Raw genomic sequence first — 27,058 nt, forward strand, 5'->3', positions numbered from 1 at the left:
CTTCAGCTAATGGTTGGGGTGGAACAATCGTTCAAACTGGGGCGTTGACACGGCACAATCTGGTATTATGGATGTTGTCTACACGTCTGCAATCCCTGAACTTAGTTGCTTGCCAGTAATATCCTACTGCCTGACACTGAGTGACCTCTGTCCATCTCCAGAACACTACTGCTATTGCAAAACGTTTATTACCCCTGGGGCTAGGACCAAGAGGAACAGGTATAGGCAATGTCTGATGAAGTCCCGGCTGGGTAGGGTGTTCAATATGCGAGTGGTCATTATAATTAAACTCTACTGAGCACTCTGAATTGTGCTCAATACCAGCAGCGAGGCAATAGGCATCTGACCCACACAGTAACTACAGATAGTTTACGAAATGAAATGCTATCATAAACCGCTGTGATAAACGCATCACCCCCAGGTTTAATAAGGAAATGCAGAGACAGCTCCGATTCAACCTGCAGTTTCTGAAATAAGACTGTCTTCACCCTGTCAAGCCTCCTGTGACAATCAGCAAAATCTATAACACCATGTAACATGGGTCCCCTCATTCTATACAGGCAGATGGTTATAATGAGCAAGCCGTCTCACAGCTGCAGGGGTATTATCCATTTAGTAATACTAGCTGACTGAGAATTTAGCCCACTTAGACCCCTTGTTTCTTGATATCCCTGAATAGTTACGACTTCAAATACCCATTCAAATATTTTGCATTTGAATATGGCTTACCAAGATATTCAGTGGAATTTAAGTTCTGCGATGTCTCCTTTCAGGTTGTCTCAGAGCGGTTTTTGCTTCTTTGTACCAGAGATTAAATATTTCTTCACAAAACATCCACCATCTTTGATGATGGCTTTTACTTTGAGAGTGATGCCTTCTAAATTGTGACTTTACAAAAGTGAAATGACAAGATCCACCATGATTATGAAATATCATAATATGACAGATACTGTAGTCACCTTCCAATTTTGACCCAGAAACAAAAATAAAACTAGCAGTGTGGTGCGGACAAATGGTTCTGCTATTGCCTTCTCATGTCTTAAACCCACTCAAAACCCTTGAGAACACTGACAGGGGTCAATTCATTGGATCTATAAAGCAACAGGTACCAAGGTGCTGAAAATATAACATGTACAGTAATAATACATGCAGTTGTCTTCAGTGTCTTTCTGTCTGTAAATCAACTGGCTGTCAGATTCCAGAGAGCTCAATTTGAATGTACATTTAGAGACCACGGTTTAGAGCCATTGGATAGACCACACCCTCTTTAAGATGGCACTTTTACATTACACATCAAAATGTTAATACAAAGTAATAGAAAATGCAGCGATAACATACAGATTCAGGTGGGAAATCTGAAATCTCTAGCAACTGGGCTGACTGTTTGGCTGCTGTTTGAAACCGGGGTCGCTTGCAGTTTAACAAACTGCAATGAAAGATAATTTCTAATGCTTATTTTTTACACTTGTAACTGTTGTACTCAGAGTATTTTCTAAGTAGATCGCTGTAAAATAATCCCCAGATGAGCTACTGCTGTTACTTGGTAAATCTGTTTTTTAAAATATTTTTAAAGATATTAACTTTTCAGAACGATCAAAACGGGACCACACATGGCCAGACAAGAGGCCATGGGGCTGATCCTCAAAGCGTAAATCCCAGCCATTTTGCACTTATGTTGCATTAGCTAGGTAAAAGTATTTTTGAAAGACACAGTAGCACACAGTGCTCCAGATATGCCGCGCAAAAGGTATTTTACACACTGAAAAAATGTGAATTAAGCATGACTTTTAAATTCAATGCATAACTAATATGCATAGCAATCTTGCTGCACAGCTTGAGTTTGCCTGTTAATCAAGCTTCTTGTACTTTGTTGGTTTTCAGCGTCTCAATGGTCAATTGTTGAATGCATGCAGTAGCTAGAGAAATGATGGGACAGCATGTAGCCTGCTTGGGAATTGCGAACAACATGTGACCAATAAGTCAGAGTTTTCAATAAAGACATTAAAAAAACCAAAACATACTGATGATTCCACTTACCTGCAATGTGTGTTTGTAACTGGTGAATAAGCGAGAGTAAATTACTCAATGACTCGAAACTTTACTTGGAGTGCTGGTGGCGCACATATATTGAAACATGGTATCTAGTACCACATTAGGTAAAGGAAGCTCTTAGCTTATATGCACTTCCTGGGTCATTTCACCTCAGCAGTGTCTTCTGGGTCAAAGTATATAACTGGCTGAAAGCATGTCAGTCAATTGGATAAACAGAGCCTGCCAAATCAGGAAGTGCAGGGCTCTATCTGAAAGGAAGGCCTGCACTGATTATTCAAGATGTATGGCTTCATCACCTCGTCGTTTGCCAAGTCGCTCGAAATTGAACTGTGGGGCACGACGGGGTAATGAGGCAGGAGATGAGGATTTATTTAACATTCTGCTTATTCACATGAATACCCTGCATATTAATCCAAGGTCACTGTAACTCTCCAGCACTGTCATTACCCTGCACCTTAATAAAGAGCACTAGTCAACACTACTTTTGCACGCTCGTGTTTTCCACACTACCGATTTAAAAAGTTTAAACTGTGGTCAGGGATAACAACTTTCCTGTGCTTTTATCACAGGTTGCTGTAAATATGTGTCAGGCGTCAGGTGTTATATGTATGCAAGAAGGCTGACAGGCCGTCTGTATACGTCGAATATACAGTATGGACGCTTCAGGGCGTTGTGAGGCACGAGACGAAAATCGAAATCCGTACATTCAACGTATACGGACGTGGATTTGAAGAAAAAAAACATAAATCATGTTAAGGGCAAAGAATTCTTCTTTTTTTTTTTAATTAAATATCCTTATGCTAATAAAGTAGTCCCATTTATAACTCTGAACTGCACACAAGTTAAGTTGAATAAATTAATTTTATTAAAACATGCAAAAGAAAGTACATCTGTATTTTTGATATTGTGGACGTTGCCACTGAAAAAATATACCGGAGGCGGAGTTGAGATGGCACAGTTATTTTTTTTCCCTGTCACAGACAGTGCAGACACAATGTTAGAGCAGAACAGACAGGAGGAATAAAAATAAATACAAAGACGCCTCGGATTTCAGTCATTTTTCATGGTGTGTGTCTGAGAGGGGTAGATAATATGCAGAAGTGTCTTTTTGTGCTTTTCTGTAGCGTTTATAAACGCTAAAAATACATTAGCTGAAGTGACAAAGTCAGGGTGACTGAGTATAAAGACAGTGATTTTTTTTTTGTTGTTGCTATCTTCCAGTTCATTTAATTGTTCGTCATCCGAACCGGCATGTCTGCTTACTACTTTGGGATTTTTTGCAGGCAACTGGTCACTCAGTTTCATAGTTACAGCTGTGCATCTGTAACTATAACAGCAAGACAGCTACCGTCCAATGCTTTAAATTCTGTAGTGCAGCGATTTAGAATATGTGACAAGGCTCCAACTGTCGATATCCATCCTCTACACGGACAGCTGGAACCTTGATCAACCAATCACATTGCTTGTTTCACGTTCCATTGCCAGCATAAAATTCTCTGAGGAGTCCATTGAGTTTGTGAACGTCGTATTTATTTACATTGTCGAGTTGGATTTGTTTGAATTTTAATTAAAAAAATAAATAAATATATATATATATATATATATATATATATATATATATATATATATATATATATATATATATACACACACACACATATATATATATATATACACACACACATATATATATATATATATATATATATATATATATATATATATATATATATATATATATATTTTTTTTTTTTTTTTCAAACCTAACAATAAACTTTAATGAAGTGTTGTTTGCTTAACCCTTGGAATAGTTGATAAGGTGTTCAGGAATTTTGACAAATCCTTAACAATGATTGGTTGAGTTCTCATACAATTTATAATAGAAACAAAAATAAAAAGATGGGAACCAATCGATCGGTTTGATTCCATTAACCATGGATTAAACTGAGACAAGGGCTTTCAATACCACGAATTATGAACTGTCCAATGTCCCCACCTTATAAATGTATTGCACCTTTACGTACAGCACTGAAGGTGCTAGCCCAGTTACTGCTCCTGCTATCATGTCACTATTCCTTATCTCATGCAGTTACAGAAATTAAATGTGTTTCCACAATGTCCACAGTGTATTGCTTCAAAACACCTGACAAAAGGAAATGGTGATATTCAAAGGTAAACTACAAAATCTCATTAAATGTAAATTACACCTGAAGAGGAGACTTGTGAAATATTGAGAGCTACTGTTTGCATAAAACAGTTTACCTTAAAAAAAAAAAAAAACATACACACAGTGACACTATCACCTTGATTAGCAGTGCAAAAAAAAATCTCCTTCACCAAAAAAAAGAATAAACTACTTCATTCTGGAATTTAAATATATCTTGCTGGGTAGCCCAAGTTCATTTTTGGTCAACCATTATTCTGCAAAGGGATAACGTTGCTGTTTATTTGTACTGTATCAGCGGTGTGAATTGACGTCACATTTCATCATAGGTAAGCTAGGTCACTGGCTTCTCGTTTCAATATAAACAAAGTCAAATGAGTACAAAATTAGAGTTATCAGTAACATGGAGACAGGAGATCACCATTTCCTACAATCAATTGTATGCACAATGTGCAGTTTGACAGACAAACAGACAGCTGCCTCCATTTAAATTCTGATATGCTTAAATGCTTGGGCTAAAAAATGTCCGAACCAAGTTTCTATGCAATTCAATAAGCTCTTTTCTACATATAAATACAAATGTAAGCATGACATACGGACAGAGATAGACTATATACTATTGATTCTATTAATTCCATTTGGTTGATGAAGAACGTTCTTTTCAAGTTTCCTCCCAACTCAATAAGGCTCTCTAGATACCGTATGTATCCGAGACTATGATATCAATAATTTATCCATTCTGGACACATTGTATGCCAGCTTCCATTACAGTACGCATAAAAAATCACTTATTTTTAAAAAATGAAAATCCCACTGCATTTAAAAACATAACTAAAATGCAAATTTAAAAATATCTAGAAAATAAGAAACGTTACAAACAATAGGAGGCAGACATTTTACCATCAATGCTCATTTGGTTCCTGTAGTTGACGAAACTCTTGTGTATTCAAGTAAATCTCATCCAGCAGACTGCAAAGCTATGCAATATGGAACCAGATTCTTTCCAGAGCTGTCTGAGGAGCTTGCAAAGAGCTTTTGGAGGGTGTGGTGTGATTAGAACTTAAAAACCTTCTAAAAGATTCTCTCGAAAGGTGATGAGAACATTTTTCTTTTACAAAATAAACCTCAGCTAAAATACACAGTGACTTTCTGCAATAGTGGTTTGAAACAATATGCCACAGCAAGCAAATGACAGGTATTTAGCGGATGCCTTGACAGGTAGCCTACTTTAGTTGTGATTAATAAATGTGAACATTTTCCAAAGGCCCGGCAGTTATGTTCTGATTTTGAAAAAGGCTGTAATCTGAAGTCAGAAAATTGATATCCCTCCCTCGCCTGGCATCAGGGGGGTAATCACCACAGCATTAGGCACAAATGAGCGCACACAAACATTGCAGTACAGTATTCCCGAGAATTGATTTTTTTTTCCTCCATAGGTTTTTATTGACTCATTTTAGTTGTGTTCATGTAATCTTTTGTACCACCAAATGGCAGTACTGGAGGGAAGCAGTAGATTGCTGGGTTGAGTACATTACAGGCTGCTGTGAGGATGGATTGGAGTGGAAAGTTCTCTGACACTCTGGAGAAGATGTTTGTGTGTGTCTGATGACTGTCTTTAAAGCCATGTTGTGAGACGGGTTGTTATTAGCAGAAAGACAGAACTTTAGATCTGGTGCCTGCATTCAAGTTTACCATGCTGCACATCAAACAAGGATAAGAAAGCGAAACATTAAGATGCACAATGGGTTGCTCAAACATACTGCTGTAGTTAAGATGTTCTTTAGACCTACAGTATGTAGCTGTGATCCAAAAGAAAAATCAGTATAGATGTAAAAAATATAAATGTGACATACTGTTTATTTATTATTTAATAAACGGCTGTGGCCGTTCAACCCTGTATCCCTGGTTGTTTGCGTGCTGTTTCTTGGATGCTGATGTCACCACCCACTCAAGATGTCTTTACCACACAGCCTCTTTATATCTCCAGATTATATTACACTCAATAACTTGTGCAAAAGAACGTCCTTATCAAGTTCCATCACGAATGGGCAAGTGGTTCCCTTGCTAGACGTAAAAGTTTGACACTCATACTGTATATTTGTAAATTAGGTGTGGACCAGTCACGGTAGCCAGATATTAGGATTAAAAAGTATTTAATTTTAAAGGGATAAAACAGTTCTGACATTGTCCTACTTTGTACTGCTTTAACACTGCATGACAGCCCGGTTACACCACAAAAGCACTTTTGTAACTTGAGTCTAGTATTTTTTATAGGTTTAGAGAATACATGCTGTACAGGCTAAACATTTTATGAATATTTTTTTCATACAGTACAGTATATACATTTTAAATGACATTAGTATTAATCTAAAACTAAAAATTCAGCTCGATAACATCATTTAATTATATAATATATGTGTATATATTTAATTATATACATATTATATATATACACACACACGCTGTATATAAAATCAGAAGGTCCAAATTATATTAGAACAATTTGTGCCAACTTAACAAGCAACGTCTTCCTTAGAAAGCCTTAATTTCAAGAAACCTGACCAGTTTAGAAGTACACAGTTTACATTTGAGTGAATAAGCCTTAATAACATCATCAGCATCATTTTAAAACAGCCCTATCTGTTCACATGTTGCATTGAGCATAATGTGATGGCGCTAACATGACTGACTCTAGGTGGGTTAAGGTAGCTAATGGATCTTTACATGATTTGGATCCGGATCCAGTTGGCTGAACAGACCGTTGGATTTCAGTATTCAGTGTGTGGGTAGAGGTTTCACCTCGTTACCTGTAGAGTAATGAAGTAGAACCCTAGTGGGAATGTGTGTGTGTGTGTGTATGTATTTGTCAGCAGCCAGCACGGTTCTTAAATGGAGTAAATTGTGTTTAATGGCATGGAGTGCAGTGTCACAGCCCTCGTTGGGACAATGAAGGGTGCTTTATGAGGTGTGTGTGTGGAAGGCGAGGGACTGGGAGGGAGGGTGTGGATCAATAGGGGTGAGCAAGAGTTAATCACACCTTGTATATCATGGTGTAACCTGGCTCTCAAGCACAACACGAAATATACATTCTTTTCTGAAGGCCCTGATTCTGTTTTTCTCAAATTATATACTGACACATAGTATACTGTAGTTTTTGGTGGTATGATTTTTCTTTCATTTTTTCTAGTTTTAACAATACAGCTCACCAGCTTTCAGTCATTTTGGGTGACAAAAAAACAGGACAATAGACACAATTACAGCTTCCATATTTGGAAGTGCAAAATGCAACGAGTGCTGCCCCTGCTCCGGCGCAAAGATGCTGATTACAGAGGTAAGGGGGGCAGGCTGCAGGCGGGCTGCCTGCTTTCCAAAGCGCTGGTTTGATAAGTTTCCCTGTCAAATATTCCTAGCGCTGCGATATTTTTTGATAAGGTCCGTTGCTAGTTTTCCTCGACCCCTTGCAGAGATCAATTTGAGATTGATTCTTAATGCCTGGAAGGGGGGAGTTGTTAGATCAATTTGAGATTGATTTTTACTGCCTGCAGCCTGTTGCACCCTGCTCTGTTTTTCTCTGATAGCGAACGAAGAAAGGGAGCAATGACTATAAAAACAAGTTTCTAATTCCACATAAAGATAAACACAAGTCTGGGATGATACTCTTCTGTCTGTTTCTACAGTAAGAGCAGTGCTTAAGGCCTCCTGTGGTAACCAGCTAGTCTATCAAACTAATTGATTTTTATTCATTAAACAGACACTTTATGTAGCCATAAATATTCAGTCTCTTTGGTGACCAGTTAATTAAATGAGCTTACAAAATAATTTCATTAAACAAATCTTGTTTTCCATAAGGTTAAAGGAATTTCTCAGTTTGCAGGCTTTGCTCTCTGGAGTTCTCAGGAACACTTTTTGGTTCATTTCCCCTCAGCAATGTCTTCTGGGTGAAAGCATGTCAGTCAATATGATTTATAAATTGTTGGTTAATAACAGGAAAAAAGCCATTGTAAAGGTGGGGACAATTTCACTCTCTGGTTGAAATGAACAAGGAAGCACACCACTGTCTTACAGCATGGCTTGCAAACAAAGTATTATTTAACATAGTGTAATACCAGATATGTATCTACATGGAAATACATGTCCACAAAGGTGTGCAGTACACCTGCATTGTCTACATTTTGCTAAACAAACACTCAGAAAGAGGGAAATGGGATTTGTATAAGCTTAATGGGTACGTTTTCCTATTTAGCATTTTTATGGTTTGGAACAATATACAATTAGTAGGATATCCACATCACTGATTAGCAAAAAATAGATTACTACACAGTAGGGGTCAGTGTTCTATGGGCACTCTGAGTTTTTCAGTCATTTCAATCAATGGACTATTACAGAGGCTCAGCAGGAAACTTCACCCTCTTGGTGAGAGAACAGTTGAATACCAAAATCCCACTTACCTCTAGAAACCTCTCCAGGATACTCCACCAAAGCAAACACACAGATTTTTTGCAATATTTCAAACACCTGCCAGCCACCTGTGGTGCATTCAGCGTTGCCAATTTAGCAAATGTGTCTCCAGATTGTGATTTATCATCAACTTTGCAGATTTCAGACGAGTGAATGTGAAATGTAGCTAAACTAGCTACCTTGAAGCTGGTAACATTATATCTGTTCTGCTAAATCCTCACTGAATATTAGAGTTAGTAGATAAAACAGAACACCCTGTAGTGTTTATAAGAAATGTATTGCAGTTTAAAAAAAAAAAAAAAAAAAGGTATATATTTCAGGCTTATTTGAAATTTTTTTAATCACACACCGCGAGTCAGAAATCAACAGGGCAATACATTTCTGAACATTTTCTCGGGAGTGTTCACCAGGAGAAATTATTGCACTGTATCCAAATCACACTCCCTCCTGCAACAATGCAACTCTGTGGACAACACAGGATACAGCAAAGCTAAAGTAATGTGTTACTGGCACTTCAGGGGGTTCTGTAGCACTTCAAAGCCTGTCTACCCACGCTCTCTATGCTATACAGTAAAATAACACGTAGAGTTGACCCTGTCTCTCATGGTATAAGTGTGTGTCTGTGGGCGCTTTGGGTGGCAAGAGGAGTGTGAAACAAAGCGGTTCTGCCCCCCATAGTGTCAAACGAGAAGACACTCTTATACCCTAAGAGATTGGGTTCGCTACATACACACTTATTAAAACACATATTTGAATAAATCCTACATAGTTAATGCCATTATCCATGTCTTTAGAATTTTTGTCAGTTGGTATTCTGCCATGCATGAGATGAAACTGAGATGTACTGGAATATTCTGAAATCTGGATTTTTGATTGGTTGAGAGTGGCTTCATAACGTACAGTTCTAAAGCCAAGTAGAAAAAACTCTTTCCAAACAGTTCCATCGGTGGGAGCTGAAATGATTATCGTCTTGACGTAACGGACATGGTGCTAACAAAACCATTCCAGGAAATCCTACCAAACGTACATTGCCAAAATTGTGTATACATATAAAAAAAACGCACACATTATGGTAAAGGTGAATTGGACTTTTTAATGGCAATTTATTTGAAGCAATGTTAGAAACTGTTTTTTATTAAAAGTTCTTTGCAGATTCTTCAATGCTGTACTTCCGGTCAACTTTGCATGAAGGAATGAAGTCAACATTGAAAGCATTTTCCCTACACGGATTCCCAGAAGCAACTCACCTGTCAAATGCATTCCTTCACCGGGAAGTACTGCACGGAAAACAATGTAGGATATCTTTGCCAGTTTTGCTGTTTACAAATGGTATGAAAAAAAATGCCCATTAAAAATCAATTACACGTTCCACATAATGTGTGTGTCTTCTTCATACAGGGCATTGTGAGATCTACAAAGTGATGGGATATGCAAATGTACTTCTTAGCTGTCTGTACTTTAAAATTTTAACATGTGGTGCCATCTTTTCATTCTAGTGAGACGGAGGGATGTGAATTGTACTGTTCACATTGTTGCCGTGTGGAGTATGGCAATATTTTTATCCATATGTCCGAGGGGAATCCAATTCCCACGTACTGTTCTCAGCATTTCTTTTATATGACTGTCATTCAAACACATGCCAGCCACTGCTGGTACAGGTATAATTAAACCCACAAGGTCAAGATGCTATGGGCCAGTGTCAAAGAAGAAAACACACATCACACCATCCACAGCTCGTGCAGCTGACAAAACCCCAACAAAATTAGATTTCCATGAAACAGGCGGGGCATCAAATGTGCTTGATTTTACTGATTGCTCTCTTATTATACTTGTTGGAGACCAGTGCACTACTCATAAATACAGGTTGCGCAACAGAAAATCTTTTCAAACTGGCAGTGGAAGATGGAGACTCTCCAGATGGCAAATTGAGTTTTTTTTTTTTTTAGACAGATTCAATGCTTGTGTATTAAACAAACTTGCACAGGGAACGCTCTGTGCAGTAATGTTTTAAAAAAAATATTCCCTCTGATTGAGCACGCAATTTTTTATGATATGCTAATTTATACAAATCTGTTGTGGTATATATTATAATTGTGAATTAAGAAATGTACAGATCTGATTTATAAACCAAGACTATACATTACACAGTTCTGATTTATAAATTCGGATTTATGCTCCCTTATTTTAAAATCAAAAAGATTCTGAAATAGACTGTAAACATGTGGTAAAATCTAGGTAAAAACTGTAAATCCCAGAGAGGTATGTTAAAGCATATGAAAAATGTATAAACCATGGTAAGCTATTGTAAATTTATAGTGAGAAAAAAACGGGAATACTGTAAAATGACTGTCAACATGTACAGTAGTAAACTGTTCTAAGGGATGGAATGTCTATGGGCAAGAATTTAATTTGACAATATTGGTGTTAGAAATAAAATAAAATCTGTAAATCATGAACCAGCCGGTATGGAAATCCCACCAAAAATGTTCTGTCTCTAAAAAACTTGCATCTCTGGTCACTTCTGTATTAAACTACAGTACCTCAGGTGTGTTAAAGACATAAAGAAATATGCATTAGTGCTCCCAGATTAAGTAGAAATCCTTACTGGAAGATGGGTAACTGTGACAAAGACGTCAGACCAGAAGAAACACACAGTACTGTGAGAGGAAATGATAAATGGATGCACTGCTGCGCGGTTTATTATTATAAAATAAAACAGGACAAAACAGGACACGGCACTGGCAGCCAAAACAAAGAGACAAACAAAAAACGAACTACACAGACCAACACGGTGAGCTGAATTTATGATTTACTTTATGTTATTATTACCTCTGTCTCCAATCCCGTTCTCCACTCACCGAACACACCCCGAGTGAGTGAAAACATGCTGCTTTTATGCAGCTGTACCGAGATTGCTAAACAATCGTTCAATTGGAGTCTCGGTACAACTGCACGTGAATTAATAAAGTGCAATTCCCCATGCTCACATATTATTACTTTTTACTTGCACGTGAAGTGCTGTGCAATCCTCGTGCTTCATACAAATATACATTTTAAACACTCGTGTTTCACAGACCCGTTTATATACTGTGTACCAATGACTATACACCAACATTAACATACAACATATAACACAAAATACACACAGGGGTAGGCACTTTGCCACAGTAACCAAGGAGAAAGAGAGAGCTAACAGCTTTGAAATCTTCAGCCTACTCTGTGTCTGCTTGCAATATAACATCAGTCAACTGCAGGCGTCAGATATGAATGACAGCCCGTACTAAAAACAGGAAAGCACGGGAGAACAAGACTGTGGCGGCTGTTATTGCGACAATGTGGATGATAAAAAACATACATATAGATACGAGACACAGGGGATTACAGACCCTGTATGAAATATGTAAAAATCCAAAGAAACAAGAACACGTCATGCCAATAACATGTCAAAATTCCCCACTATGCAGTATTACAGAATACACTTCAGGTGTAAATGTTCAGGATCAGCCCATTTATGCAAAAGTATGTGCTATATGTGGTCGTGTTTTTTTTTTTTTTTAAACCCCTTTAAGTTGCATAGCAGATACAGAGGAAATGAGTCTTTCACGAACATTAAATACACCAACATTATGAAAAGAAGTAAATATAAAGTTAAATAATAACATCAAAGTGATGTAGGTTTAGTCTCAATATTCAGGTTACTGTTTGTTTGGTCTGAAGCAAGTTGATTATTCTGATCAGTGCAAGAATACTTTGTAAGCGACCTTGTTGTGAAGAAAGGCCCGCTCCCACAAACATCGCCTCCTATTGTGCACAGCCAACATTACATCTTGTCTACCAGGGGAGCTCAAGCAACAGCTTCCATACAGCTACCTCTTGTCAGGAGGGAATCCCTGAAGACTGAAGCAGGTGGTTACAGAGTGAGTTGCAGGTGGCTGCTTGTTTTCCTCAGCCCCTATGCTCACAGTGCTATCATTATCAATCGGACTGCTTCAGCTCTCACCTCCCCATGAGCTATGACCTTCAAGTGTTAATTGGCTGCCCACTGCCCATAGCTACAGCATTAGATCACTGAGCATTCAGAGCATTCTAGGGAGGGTGGTCATTGGAACGATGGCTGTGTAGCAAAATGCATAGAGCTGAGGTATTGGGAGGGAGACAATGTGGCCTAGTCGTTAGGGCTGAGGTACTGGGAGTAGTCAGTGTGCCCTAGTCTTTTCAGCTGAGGGCCTGGGTCGGAGACAGTGTAGCCTAGTAATTAGGGCTGAGGGACTAGGTTGAAGACAGTGGCGTAGTCATTAAGGCTGAGGGAGACAGTGTGACCTAGTGGTTAGAGCTGAGATACTGGGAGGGAGGCAATGACATTGCATAGAGATGCGGGACTGCGACACTGGCAGTCCGACATAATTGTAAGAGCTTGAAGTGGGAAGCAGGCAGTTTGATCTAGGCTGAGGGACTGGTAATGAAACAGTGTGGCCCAGTGGTTAGCGCTGAGGGACTAAAAAGCAGTGTGGCTAGTGCTCAAAGCTAAAGGCTGGCAGAAGATTTATTTAAATAAAGCACAAGAAAGTAGGATTAAAGTTTAGGTCTGTGTGTGTTTACCGGTATATATGTGGAGGGCCCACTAACCACTAGATAAGACTTTCCCACACAAAGTGATCAAACTCACCCGTACACAGTACTGCCTGGTCGCTTATGCCCAGCCCTGGGTCTGTTGGTCTTGAGTTCCCCAGCCATGCTTACACCTGAAATAGAAGAAGCCTCCATTAGAGAACTATGTGATCTTGCATTGCTTCTGGGGTTCACTATTCCAAAGAGAGTGTGTGAGATACATGTGCTGTAGTTCCAACATCCCCAATAGTCTAGCTGCAATCAGACCATGTTATCTAATACCTACAGCAAAAACACTTTTTTTTTTTTAAAACAGGCAAAGAACTAGAAGTTTCTCAGTGCAATAACAAGGGGGTCAGTGACAATAAAGCTAGTAAATCTCAAAGAAAAAGGTACCAGTGGTGAAAGTCAACATTCTTGTCCATCATTTAGTCCCTCCATCTGCAAAGTCTCATTGTTCTGCATTGAATAGTTTGACCATACCAGCAGAAAAAAGGTCAAGTGACTTTGTAATTATGCTGTAGTACATGGCCCACTATACACACTACCTACTCTGGGAAATCATTATATACAGTATGCAGTAGGGTCTCCGGCTTTAAAGCCTTGCTGAAATGCAAGCCTTGGATATGGTTTATGTTGCGGATTGATGGCTCCTCTCTACTAAATTAATTATACCCAGTCTGAACATTCAGATGTTTTCTGTGTTTGTTGCTACCCTGTCCTCCCCTCCACCAGCTTTACAATGGTGAAGCTTGCCACCCCACTTGGGAGGTCTGGCTGCATTGGGCCTCACCTTCTCAATGGAGCTGTTGTCAAGAGGGCTAAATCCTACTACCCCCACATTGCTCCAGTCAGTTACTGTATAGGTTATCCCAAGACCAGCTGAAGTTAGAGTAGAATTCTGGCCGAGAATGAAGCCCAAAAACAGCAAACTGAAAACCGCTACAACAGACAACACATTCTGTGGGTTTTATTTATTTATTTTTAAATGCATTCTTTAACAGCCTTCTGTTATAGCAACAGAACATATAATATATTTCTTAGTGTTGCCTACTGTTCTCTGCAACACATACAAAGATGTACTGCACATTTGTCAAGCTAACAGTAAATCTTATTCCCTTGGAGTGTTTCTGTGAAGTCTTGCTCTTTCCAGCTTGTTCTCTGAACTGTTCTGATAACAGCCCGTCTGGAGTGCCATTCATTCCAAGGTCTGAAGAGGAGACAGCTTCCAGAGATGCAGCTCTTGGTACCTCAAACTATGTTATTTTCTTTGTGAAGGTTTACACCGCTACACCCCCCTGCTCCTGGTTTCCTGAGTGAAAGCATAGCCACTCTGGTTACTAACACAACAGGAGATAAGCTGCCCACCCTTAGTCTGTTGCAGAACCATATAGAGACAGGAGGGAAGGATAAATTAAAATATTTTATCATCTAATTCCAATATTAATTGCTTTACAGTCCCATTTATCAGTTCTTTGCGGGACTCCACAGCCCAGCGAAACAGACCTTGGCGTTGCCCCTCTTCTAGCTCCACTCTCTAACAAGCCTCTCTTCATGTGCACTTGGAGCTCCTTCCCACATCCGCCTGTCAGACTGATAATGACCGTTGCAGGCCTGGTGATACCGCAGCTCTCCCAGGCACCTACCCTGTGGATTAATCCTCTCCTCCACCCCTGCACACTGTCTTTCTGCTTTGCCTTAGTTTTTTTCTGATGTGTTTGTTACACACACAGGCCACCGTAGCCATACCATTCCAGTAAAGCTACCAATACAACCAGGATGCCATTATTACACCGATACAAGGGTACTGCAGGTTTGCATCCTTGCTGTGGGAAGTCACTTATCTTCGATTTCACAAGGAGCTCAAGCAGGCTCGTACTAAGTACCCACTCAAGTTTACAGTTTCCTGGCAGAGACTGACAACTTGTCTCATGGTCGAATGGCCACTGGGTTGAGAACATCAAACTCATTTCCCTCAGGTACCTGTATTGGTCCAGGTTTTCGCTTTAGCAACTCTCTTTTCTTTTTTAAAAATGTGTAATGCCGTGTGCCGATAAAACCTAGAGACCAACCTTTATCGATTTTTGCCTTTTTTGGTCTTAAGAGTACTAGCAAACCATTGGGGTTACTTAAGGACAAGGGTTGAAAACCACTGTCCTAATGGAAACCAGCAGGAAAATACAAGAGATCTTAGCAGGACTATTGTACAACTATGGCCAAAAGTTTTGCATCACCCTATAGCTAGCATTATAAAACTAATTTTGCTTCATATGAAACCTGCTGAATAATGTTATATTAACATACTGAATTCATACTGCCTTGTAGTTACCCATATATTTAACGAAAAAGTCATAAAAATTGAAAAATGTGACATTTCTAACATGAAATACTGTACAATTATTATGGTTTCCAGTAGACTTTTGCAATATCATTTCTTTGATTCATGATGTTAACTAAAAGATCATTATATATATATATATATATATATATATATATATATATATATATATATATATATATTTTCAAAACTCTAGGTCATAGCTGTACTGTAGGTGCATTAGAAAACATGGTAGCGCTACTGCACCCCTATTGAAAAGGGGTCCTGTCGTGTCTGACAGAGATCAGCTGCAATCTCTGAGAGGTGTTTATAAAGTGAGGCGAACATCTCTGTTCAGTTTGTAATCCTAGTAGATCAACAGCCATTATGGCCACTGATCAATGCAGAGAAGAGGTATTGATTAAGGAAACGAGTGACACAGAAAAACTGTAACAGCTGCATCACCCCTGTTCAAAGCTGAGTGACTGACTGATTACGAGCCCTGTCCCTGCACAAACCATGTGAACCCAGGCCCTGAGCAATGTCGCACTTCAACAACATTTTATCGATTGTGAACGTTGTGCTCAGTCACCCTCTCTACATTACACTTAAACAAATCGCTCATTCACCATGGCTTTATCTTCAACTGAATAGCACCAACACACTTCCATAAGCGGTAATGCTCCTCTTGTGAAAGCATTTCTGGAAACAAAACAGCACCCTGGAGCCCTGTTATACAGACTGTGTATCTTCTTTATGTCATAGACCATAACCCTTTTTTTATAGTTTACCTTGTATCTCCTGGTACATATCATAATGCCTGCATGTTTTTTTCAGAATAGTTACTTAGCAAGGGAGAACAGAGCAGTCACGTAAGTAAAATCACAAGGTGGGGTTCTTTGTTTATCGATTAAAACCTAAAATCAGAGACATATAAACTATATGCGACAGGTCACATTGCCCTGTTAAAGATTATGCAACTAAATATTTGCTGCATGATATATATTTTTTGTTGGTTTTCCTACTGAACAACTGCTTCACCCCCTGGGTAGGAATTTGAACGCTGTTTCATTTTAATAGTGCGGCTGAGCGGGCATCCTTGCCAGGCAGCCTGTTTGGAAAGCTAACGCTGTGGAAAGAGCTTCCTTTCAGGACGATTTGTGCAGCTGCTGTAAGTGCCTTGCCTCACTGCACCAAGCACTCGCTCTCCAGTGAAGGGGCTGTGAAGAGCGGGGCGGGGGGTAGGTTTGTGTAGAATTCGCAGATTTTCCGGTTCTCAGTCTTGTTTAGGGGGAGGTGGGGAGACAGGGCATTTAAAGTATATGGTTTCAGATTTTCTTTTAATGCTTTTAATCGACGTTTCCAAATAGTTGACCCAATATCAAAGTTAGCCAATGTAGCCTAGATTGAGCAGGCTAGAAGGAGGCCGCACTGCTGGGAATCTTTAAGCAGAGTGCACATTTCATCATGCTGGGTACAAACTAGACATAAGCAAAGGACCCTTTTCAAAAATTAAGCAATTGGGGTCCCATTATAATAATGCCAACAACATAGTGTAATGGCAAAACCAATACCACTGCGGCACCATTCTAACAACGGCTCACACCTGCTCTTGTGCAGCTACTGCCAACTACAGAGTTAATGCACTGCTATTGTAATGCCACTACTGCTCTGTCATTGAAAATCATTCAGTAAGGGATTAGGTAGAATTACTTCTGGAGAGTGGATAGCACGGCGTACAAGCAAAACACAAGTAATAAACACACAGCTTGCCTGTGAAAGAAATTGGGAGCAATGCTATAGCGATGAGCCGACCGCAGCTTCTTACGATTACAATCATGAAAACAAACGAGGACTGCCTGACTTCTACACTCAGCACTTGCCTAAACAATAGAGCTGTTGTGGGTGCCCGAGATGAAATAAGGGCTTAAGAAAATTGCAAACCCACATGGGCTGATACAGATGCATCTCAATTAGTATCAGGGATTTTTGATAATTGAGCTAATTAAGTGACAGCCCCAATAACTCATCTGCAGCTCAGAGCTTGTATTAATTGTGTGAACGACACTTAACATTGCCAAAACAGCACAGCCCTGCAAAACACTACAACTCAACAAGACAAATGCTTTTAGGTTTTCCCCCTTGTGAGGAAGGTAAAGGTATAATACGTCAGTAAGATCCCCCACCACAAATGTCAGTTCAAAATTCGAGCTATCAGTAGAAAGAAAAAGTTGATGAACGTGACATATAGCGACAATATGCACTGTATAGTGTAAAATAAGAATTAGCAATGAGATGTTTAAATCACAATTTGATAAGCTGTTCTTCAGATATATGCAAAAATTTAAGTGTGACATACAGACGTGTGGATGTCCCCAGAATCTGATACTCTCAATTATGTATGCCAAATAATGTTTGTACCAAGTTTATCATCCCCAGCCATAGATAATAAAAGGCATCTTAGAAAAAACTTTAAATAATGCGAGGTAACGGTCTAACATAATCTGAATCAAACTGCACAATACAGGATTTAACTGTATCTGGTATTCTCAAAGTCACATTGTTAAATAATGTGTCCTATGAGAGGCTCTTTGGCGCAGCTGGTTCATTTTTGTTCCCTCTCATGCCTCAGCTGCAGAGGCCCGGGTCTGATTCTGGCTCACAAAACAACCACATATTCTGGCCTTTTCTGTTTGAGTGACGCCCAGAACAGAATGGCAGGCTGGAGGATTGAAGTGTGCTCTTTCACAGAGCTGAGGGAAGCTGTCTTGGTGACTTCCAGCACTTCCAGCTACTATCATTGTCCCTCATCTTTCATTAGTATAAATTCACAAGAACCAGAATCTAGTTCAATAATACATACTCAGTCTTGAATCTTCAGTCCATTTTTGCATTGTGAAAAGTCTTGTTGCTCAACGTGCATTTTGATTGAGATAAAATAACTTTGATGTTTACAGTTTATACATACTTGGATGGGCCAGGTTAAACAAGTACCTTGCTGGTAAGTATATGTAACCTGAAAGCAACCAATGTGGAATAAAAAAAAAAAAAGACTACAACATGGTTCAGATACAATGTGATAGATGCTAATAAATGTAACATTGCATAACACTTGAAAAATCTTTAGAAACTACATGAAATTTTAACTGGAATACATAAGAAATACTAAAAGGAACGTTTCAATTCAAAGTCAAGAAAGACCTAGTCATTGTAATTAAATTTATTACATTCCTTTTTTATTAGAAATTTAGAAAATTAGTCAGACCTTGTTTAAAAGGAAATAGACCATAATTTTTTTTTTTTAATATAAAAACAGGCTGCTATATTCTACTTTTGAAAATAACTTTCCACCATGTATTGAAACACCCAGCACTGGCAGGTTAAGTCAATCAGAAAAACTGAATTTAATTTACTTCCCGTCAACAATAGGCTTACTTCTTCAATCTAGTTCTGCAGAAATCAATTCATTCAGTCTCTGCTGACATCGTTTATACAGTACCACCAGGGAACTGTCACACGGTGCAGAGGCTGGGATTGTATAAAGCTTCAACGAGCACAGTCCTGACTGACAGAAAACATACTCGTGTCAATCACTTGCAGGTGGCTGTCCAGGACCTTAGACTTGAGACTGCCGAATACAACCTGCAAGCAAGGCACTGTCACTGCAATTCACAACAGCCATTGTGCCAACGAAAAACGAAGCTAGCTTTTGCATTTGTAATGCAGTCTTGCGTGTTCTTTCCTATTAATTCAAATGTACTTACTTACAAGGAGCATTTGTTTAGCAAGATCAGTTTCGATTCGAAGTCGACTTTGTATTGCCTTTCACTGCGCCTAGATGAAACCTGCGATGACAAATTCTTCCATCGGACTAATGTGCTGTACAGTTAGAATAATAATAATAATAATAATAATAATAATAATAATAATAATAATAATAATACATAAGCCACTGTGCTGTAATACTACATGTAATAAATACTACATACTGAATTTAATTGAAATTTGCATTTTTTTCAAACCCCTAAACATTATTTATCATAATTTACTGTGTGCTTTGCTAGACCTTTCATGGTCATATTTAAGGTTTGCAACATCGAAATTACTTGCATACACAGAGAAAGTTCCCCATAAATGTATACTTAACTTCAAGGCGCTAAAATAAACACAAAGAAGCTGCTACTAACGAAACAGCTACCAAACAAAACAGGGCTGAAGCCGAGTCAAACTACTGTTTGTTAGTTTGGCAGGCATTCGCATCCGTTTCCCCGGACCGATCTTCAGCAGCCTCGGATGGTGCCGGAGAGTCTTCAATTTCAACCCTTTCCTGCTCTGCAATGAACTCCCAGCGCTTTGATGAACCCTACAGGAGCGCACTGTCATTCTGTTTCTCTCTTGCCTGCCATCACAACATGCAATCTGCCCCCCTCCCCCGCCCCCCGATTAATTCTCAATAGTCTAGGAAACAGTGGGGCTTCGCTGAGAGGCTTCGATCCCTGCTCTACTGCAATCTAATTGAATCTCTGCAAAAACATTAATGCTGGACACTTTTGTTACCGTGTCAGTGCAACGGGCTGCTGCTAACGCTCCTTGCCCTGGCAGTCAGATGCCCTAAGTTGTTGTGATCTCTGTGCTGCGATCTAGTTTCTCTCACCTGCCTGTTCTCTACAGTCCGACTCCTGTCTGAACAGTGCTCCTTTGATCTGCTTGATTTCACAGAATCTGACCCTAGTGAGGGCTGCCTGTACTCACGTCTCTGGCCGCGATGTTCACTCTTGAATAAGGTCATACCAGGAAAAGTGGAAGTGCTGGCGGGAGCAGGGGAGTCCCTTTTTGCTGGAGACAGGATGTAACTGGCCAGTGAACTGGGGACGCCGGTTCTCTCAATCTCTCAATCTCTTTTTCTCCCTCTCCAACACACACACCATAGGGATTGTACGGCTATATTACTGAATCAATGACAACACTCTAAGAACTGTTCCAGCAGGGCGTACTATTTTTCGCACTGCAGCAGGGGGGACTGGGCCATTCCATTACAAAGACGTAACAAAAAATAAAAAGTGGGGGGAGGTGTTTTGTTCTGCTCTTCAGTATTTAAAGCACTAGCAGGATATTACACAGCTTCCAAATCTGATATAGTTAAAGCTCAGTATACCAGTGGATATCAGAGCCAGGAAAATGCAGACAATTGACAGCTTTTGGAAAGACACATTGAATAGACAGCTAGAGGATTTAGAACTAGTGAGGTAATAAGGCTGAGTGGTTATGGCCAAAGCAGGAGCTGTGACAGGCTATGAATTACAGATGGATGGGCCATAAATCAGGAGCATGGTAATGAAATACCAAAATTTAAAGTTATAACTTTCAAGAACGATACTCTTAACCAAAAGTAAACTAATTTAGTTTGCATTACAATGTTCTTTCGGTCAGTCAGTGATTTATTATACATTTATAAACAGACCCTGATATTTTTTGTGTATCAGATGGAAATCACATCACATTAAAATTAGCTATACAGTTTAATTATTCTTATTTAATTATATGAAACACAGAGTAGGTTGATCTGTAAGATACTACAGACTGATTTTCACGGTCAGAGGGTCATCTTATATTCAAACACAACAACATTGGACACTTTTTGTAATGTCAATAAATATTTCAATGCATAAAATAATTAAGAAAAGATCAATACCTTTTATACTGTATTTAACCATGCATGTTGACTATATCTTCCTATTAAAAAATGCATTTAACATATACAATGCAATATATGTATAGTTCAGTGGGTATATATACACAGTGGGAAAAAAATCATTTTTCAGAAGTAAGTTTTTATAGTATGACATCTAAATGCTCTAATAAACCTAAAGCAGGCCATCTCAGTTTTCGATATATACTCACTGAATGGTCTTTACTTATGACCAAGACTTCTTAATATAAACATCATTATTCATCTTTATTTTTGACTAAATGATACAAATATGTATGTATTGCCATTGAAAGTCAATTTATTATTATTTTCCAACAGCTACATGACAGATTGAGTAGCTGAATCCACACTCTCAATAATATAGACATCACTCAAAGTTTAATGTATTGTCATATACAGTATTTAATATACATGAATCACTGGTTTTGAAAGAACACAACCAGAAACCAAAACTGCAGCAACACATACAAACATGTTCATGTCTGCTATCCTGGCGCATAGCCATCTGCCAACTATAAGGATCTCCCTTCAATCTTCTGGTTCACTGGTCAAAGGGACTACAATATTCAATAGGCATGCATAGAGGGTACTGCATGTCATGAAAAACCATGACTTTGTTATCCTTCCACTGATTACCGCCCATGATATTAAAATCATATGTCATGATTTCTCTTGACATATCTTGTTTATGCTATGCATGTTTACATTTTGCTATAAATAAGATATTAGTAAGAATACAGTACCTATCATAACTCATTCAAATGTACTGTATGGCAATATATTACTTCTCATACAATGAAGTACAGAGCAGGCACGAGAATATCAGCATTTTCTAAACAGAGTTTGTTTTAAACGATATGCAGTGTGCTAAACAGTAGAATATGTTTGCGTTGCAGTTTGTCACAATGAAAAAAAGATGTGGTCACTAATGTTTCATAATAATTAAATAATTGTTTTTCTAGAGGAGTGACAGCAATATATAGGATTTGTTACAACTAGAAACAACTATAATTACTACAGTTTAAAAATTAGTGTAAATTCTTGAAATATCATAATCTTCTTTTTTACTTTTTTTTTTATAAACACCTGTAAACCACAGGGTAGATATGGCTCATAATTAAACCAACACATGTCAATTAGCACAGCATTACAAAGCCCTACTTCATACTTTCAAATGTTTTCCCTTCCTGTAATTAGCTTGTGTGTTAGATGCACAGCGAGGTATAAATAGACACTAGGAACAAAGAGCACTAATCTCTAGGTTTCAGCAAAATTACTGAAAATGTGAATTATACCAAGATGACTGAGTAGCAAGGAGGGGTTTACAGCATTTCAAGACATAAGCTACTTTTTGTGTGTTTATTTTTTTCATTAAAACCCGTAATAAATTGCTCAAATAGTGAAGTATTTATTTCTGAATCGACTCAACATCTTGAAACATTGTGCAGCGGGTTGCAGGGTTTTGCTACTTAATGCGATCATTTATTCTTTACTTCTGACCTGCAGCTCACCACATGTGTCAAGCTAAGAAAAATCAAGGCAAATGAAACCCGGCTTTCCTATTGTTGACTCAGGATACCAGTGTCTTTGCCCCTCTCATTGTTGGTGTGTTATCAGCTCAGCTGGTCAGAAAGGACTCAAAACATGAAAGTGGTAAAAACATGTTGTATAATTAACAGGTTTCATGGTGTTCCATTGAAGAACTCAGTCAAATCAGTACTCAAATAGTTGAGTGATTTATTATGGCATTTTGTGAGCAAGCCTACAAGCAATGCAATAACGTATAAAAGTACACATGGGTACACACTGTTTTCTGCATAATACAGTTAATAATGTAGTTTCATATACAAGACCACATGCCTGTCTCCTAGATTAAATGCCTCAAAGGTTAAAGATGCAAGAAGTGGCGACCTATCTATTTGTTTATCTATAACAATGAAAAGCTGTCAGGCATCATTAGAGATTCCCCTCACAGATCATTACTTTCAGTTCTGACCTGAACACCCACCAGTCCTGGTTCTCTGTCAAGCAGAAACTGCCAAATCATGTCTAATGTCCACTAGGGGCTAAGATTAGGCCAGCAAAGTAATTTAATGTGTGAGCTGCATTTGAACTGAGGCCTCCAGAAGTGAAGGCTAGTGAATTATCCTACTGTGCCATCGAACCCCTAAGTGTTATTCCCCTAATTATTCTTGAGTATGTTTCAAAAGCTGTGGGAAAAAAAAAAAAACAGTGAAAGCTGAGGAAACCAAGTGCTTTACCCTACTGGAAATGTACATGTTTTAAGTGCAATTTACATTATATTAAAATACATCCTTAGACCATATAATTATCACATTATTTTTATATTATAAATCAAATATAAATGGCATCACACTTATATTGCATTTTGATTTCAGTAATTGAGTTATTAATCTACTTCAAAATACATTATAATTAAATATTAATACTATATAAACAAAATGGCATCACACTTATACTGCAGTTTGATTAGCATGTTAATGTATTTAAATTTTAGTAATCGCGTTATGAATATACTTGAAATATATTATAGATCTAATATCAAATCTATATAAACAAAATGGCATCACACTTGCGTTGCAATTTTATTAGTAAGTTTTATTAGTTTCATTTTGATTGCATTATTAATGTATTTCACTATAAATCAAGTGGCAATTCTATATAAACAAAATGTTATTACACTTATATTGCAATTGTATTAGCATGTCAATGCATTTTAATTCCAGTTATCACATTATTCATAGAATATTAATTACATTTTAAATCAAATGGAAATATATTTCTATGTGATTAAAAACAAAGTATTAGTACAATTGCAAATTTGTTTTCATATTATCAGCTATTTATGCTGTATGTGTATGCATATTTGATATCATACATATCTGATCACTATTGCAGGTTTATGTGGATTGAAACCCACAACTCACAACACTATTGCAGTCAAACAGCTTACCATTAATCCAACCAGGAAGTGGTGATCAACACGCTAAATAATATTACATGGTCCATTCCTCCCCTGTGTATGAGTTATAAACAGATTTTGTTTTAAAAATGCTTCCAAACCAAGACAAAACTGCCCATACCAGCCATTAAAAGGGGTAAGGTTTTCATGAAATTAATTATTTTTCCCTCCCCATCAAAAGTAATCATCATTATATCAATTTCCCTGTTTTAAAAATCAATTAATTGTAATTCTTCCAGACCAAAACAACAGCCTACTAATTATCAATTACCTAAGCAGCGTTTCTTGGTGCTGAAAAAACAGCTCCCTGTAACAGTCTAATCAAAAATAGAGGAGCCGGCAGATACAAAATAAGAAACTCGAGTAATGTGAGATAAGGAAGCTTTATTGTCCCTGTGCAATTTAAGTAATCCTTGTAATAATAATAATAATAATAATAATAATAAAGCAGACACAATGGCAGTTGAGTATCAGCTACCCTCCGGTATGGCCTAGCCAGGGCAATTAATTCAATTCACGGGGCGGAGCTATGGCCCCTGATAGTGTTTATTGACAGAGTTAGTAAACATATACACAGAGAGAGGGGTTCCGACTCTTCAAGGCCCAACAATTACTTGATCGTTAGACACGATAAACAGGAGGGGGGCCACCGTCTTTGAGGTGACCCGACCTACGAGAGAGGCACCGTCTCTGAGGTTACCCGACATACGAAGAGGCTCGCGAACCGGAAAGAAAAACATGAATTGGTGTTGTTAACTCAAGAGGTTCCGGCTCTTCCTGACCCAACATATACAGTAGTGGGGTTCCGTCGCTGAGGAGACACTACAAACAAGAGGGGGGCCACCGTGTTTGAGGTGACCCGACATACCAAGAGGGGCACCATCTCTGAGGTTACCCGACATATGAAGAGGCTCGCGAACCGGAAAGAAAACATAAAGTTAGTATTTGTTAAAACATATAATGCATGGTGTTCCGCCTCTTCAAAGCCCAACATAATAGAAGGGGGGTTCCGTCGCTGAGGAGACCCGACAAACAGGAGAGGGGCCACCGCTTGGGGACCCTCACATAGAGGCATCAGACCTGAAAGAAGAATTCCAAAAGATGCAGATGGAAGGGTTTGGCCGGGGGTCCCCTCTGACTCATGGAGAACCCTCCTCTATGAGGTAAATGAAGCAGAGCTTAACAAAGGGTTGGAGAAAGTGGAATCACTAACCCCCCAAAAGATAGATCCCCAATGCATAAGAAAGAAGAAAAGAGAAAACATTTAGACAAAAGAAAACAAACACTTAATGTGACAAAGGGGTTAGTATACTGTACCCTAATGACTATGTGAAGACCCTTTGCACAGTGGAAAGAAAAAACCCCCTTTCTTTTAATTTTATTTCTTAGGGGGAAATCTTTGGTGGCTCAGGCAGAAAGGTCGTCCCCACTCCGGACATACTAGCAATGGACTGATGTGCGGAGGATATTTTGGATGATGAAGAACGAATATACGTTTCAACTGCTGATGAAGTCCAGCGCCCAATATTTTTAATTAAATGCTGGTTAATGTTGGCTTTAGCAGCTGAAGTAGCTGCCCCTATTCTAAATGAATGAGGAGTGTAGAATTGTGAACGAAGACCTGCTCTGGACACCATGATGGAAAGGTGTGTTGAAAACCAATGCCTTGATACAATGGACCGGCTTGAATTGATAAACAAAGGATCGGAGGATGAAATGGCCTTGCATTCTGCAATGTACTTCAACATGGAAGTGAAGGGACACAGAGGAGTGTTGATCTTAGAAAGCTGAATACATTGTCCTTGCCGCAGTTGATCTGTTTTTGAAATGTGAAGAAATAAGATGAAATGAGAATCTGGGATGAGCTTGAGGTCACTGCAGCGGATACCGAGGGTAGGAAAGCTGGCAACAGAAGGAACATCGCAAAAACCCCAAAAATGCAGATAGACATATGACTTCCATAGTTAAATCATCAAATGGAGAAAAACAGCCATGGCGCCGAATTGAAATCAAGTTACTGAGAATGTCTATAGAAATAGGCAGGCGAGCAGAAGAAGGAGCCGGAGAGCACTTGGAAATTCCTCGTAAAAGGAGACGAACCGCTGGAATTGATAATAGAGTTGGGGAATTGATGGACATCAAACGAAATTGATGCCGAATTCCTGACAAATATAGTCTGATTGTAGCTGGTGCCAGATGTAGAAAGTCCTTTGCATGCACTATGAATGCGATGATCCAGTCCTGGTTGAATGGAGTAGGATTAATCCTGCTTTGTAAACAAGAAGTTACATAACATGCCCAACCTGTAGAGTACGAGGATCTAGCTGATGCCATGTAATCTTGAGCTGAATTAAGACGTTTATTAATAGTTGGATTTAGTTGAAAATCAGCTGATTGAACTGTGGCATTGCTGCTGAATATTGCAAAGCTGTGGGCAGCAAACTGTGGAATTTGGAAATCTGTAAACGAGATAGAGCGTCAGCTGCATTATTAAAAATGCCCGGTAGGTGGCGAGCTTGCATTAGGAAATTATTAGAGACTGAAATCCATACTAGCCGCCGCAGCAATTGCATGATAAGAAGGGAAGAGGAATGTCCTTTATTTATACTATGCACTGTAGTTGAATTATCACAGTAAAATAGTATTGATTTCTTAGAACAGAGATGACCCCATAGCTGGGCAGCTGCTATTATTGGGTATATCTCTAGCAGAGCTGTGGATTTTAGATGAGGAGATATGTTTTCGATTTCCTCAGGCCATGTACTG

General features: G+C 38.7%; 1 protein-coding gene across 5 annotated transcripts in view; it reads right to left on the reverse strand.

Moving 5' to 3' along the window:
• LOC121326184 (RNA-binding Raly-like protein) overlaps positions 1–20,573 on the reverse strand; it is a 52,227-nt gene extending 31,654 nt beyond the window's left edge. The window contains exons 1-2 of one of the 5 annotated variants that reach the window (XR_005951432.1): positions 20,352–20,573; positions 13,341–13,416 (exon numbers count right to left, since the gene is read on the reverse strand). Coding sequence is in view for 4 of the 5 variants with exons in the window: in XM_041269382.1 (XP_041125316.1) it covers positions 13,341–13,416; positions 20,352–20,388 (113 nt within the window). In the remaining variant the exon portion in view is untranslated. Of the gene's footprint in view, positions 1–13,340; positions 13,417–20,156; positions 20,176–20,351 lie in introns of those variants that run through there. The other 4 variants (XM_041269380.1, XM_041269382.1, XM_041269379.1 and 1 more) reach the window with 4 other exon arrangements.
• Positions 20,574–27,058: the final 6,485 nt, after the last annotated feature.

The sequence above is a fragment of the Polyodon spathula genome, chromosome 13 (genome assembly GCF_017654505.1).
Source record: "Polyodon spathula isolate WHYD16114869_AA chromosome 13, ASM1765450v1, whole genome shotgun sequence".
Lineage (NCBI taxonomy): Eukaryota > Metazoa > Chordata > Actinopteri > Acipenseriformes > Polyodontidae > Polyodon > Polyodon spathula.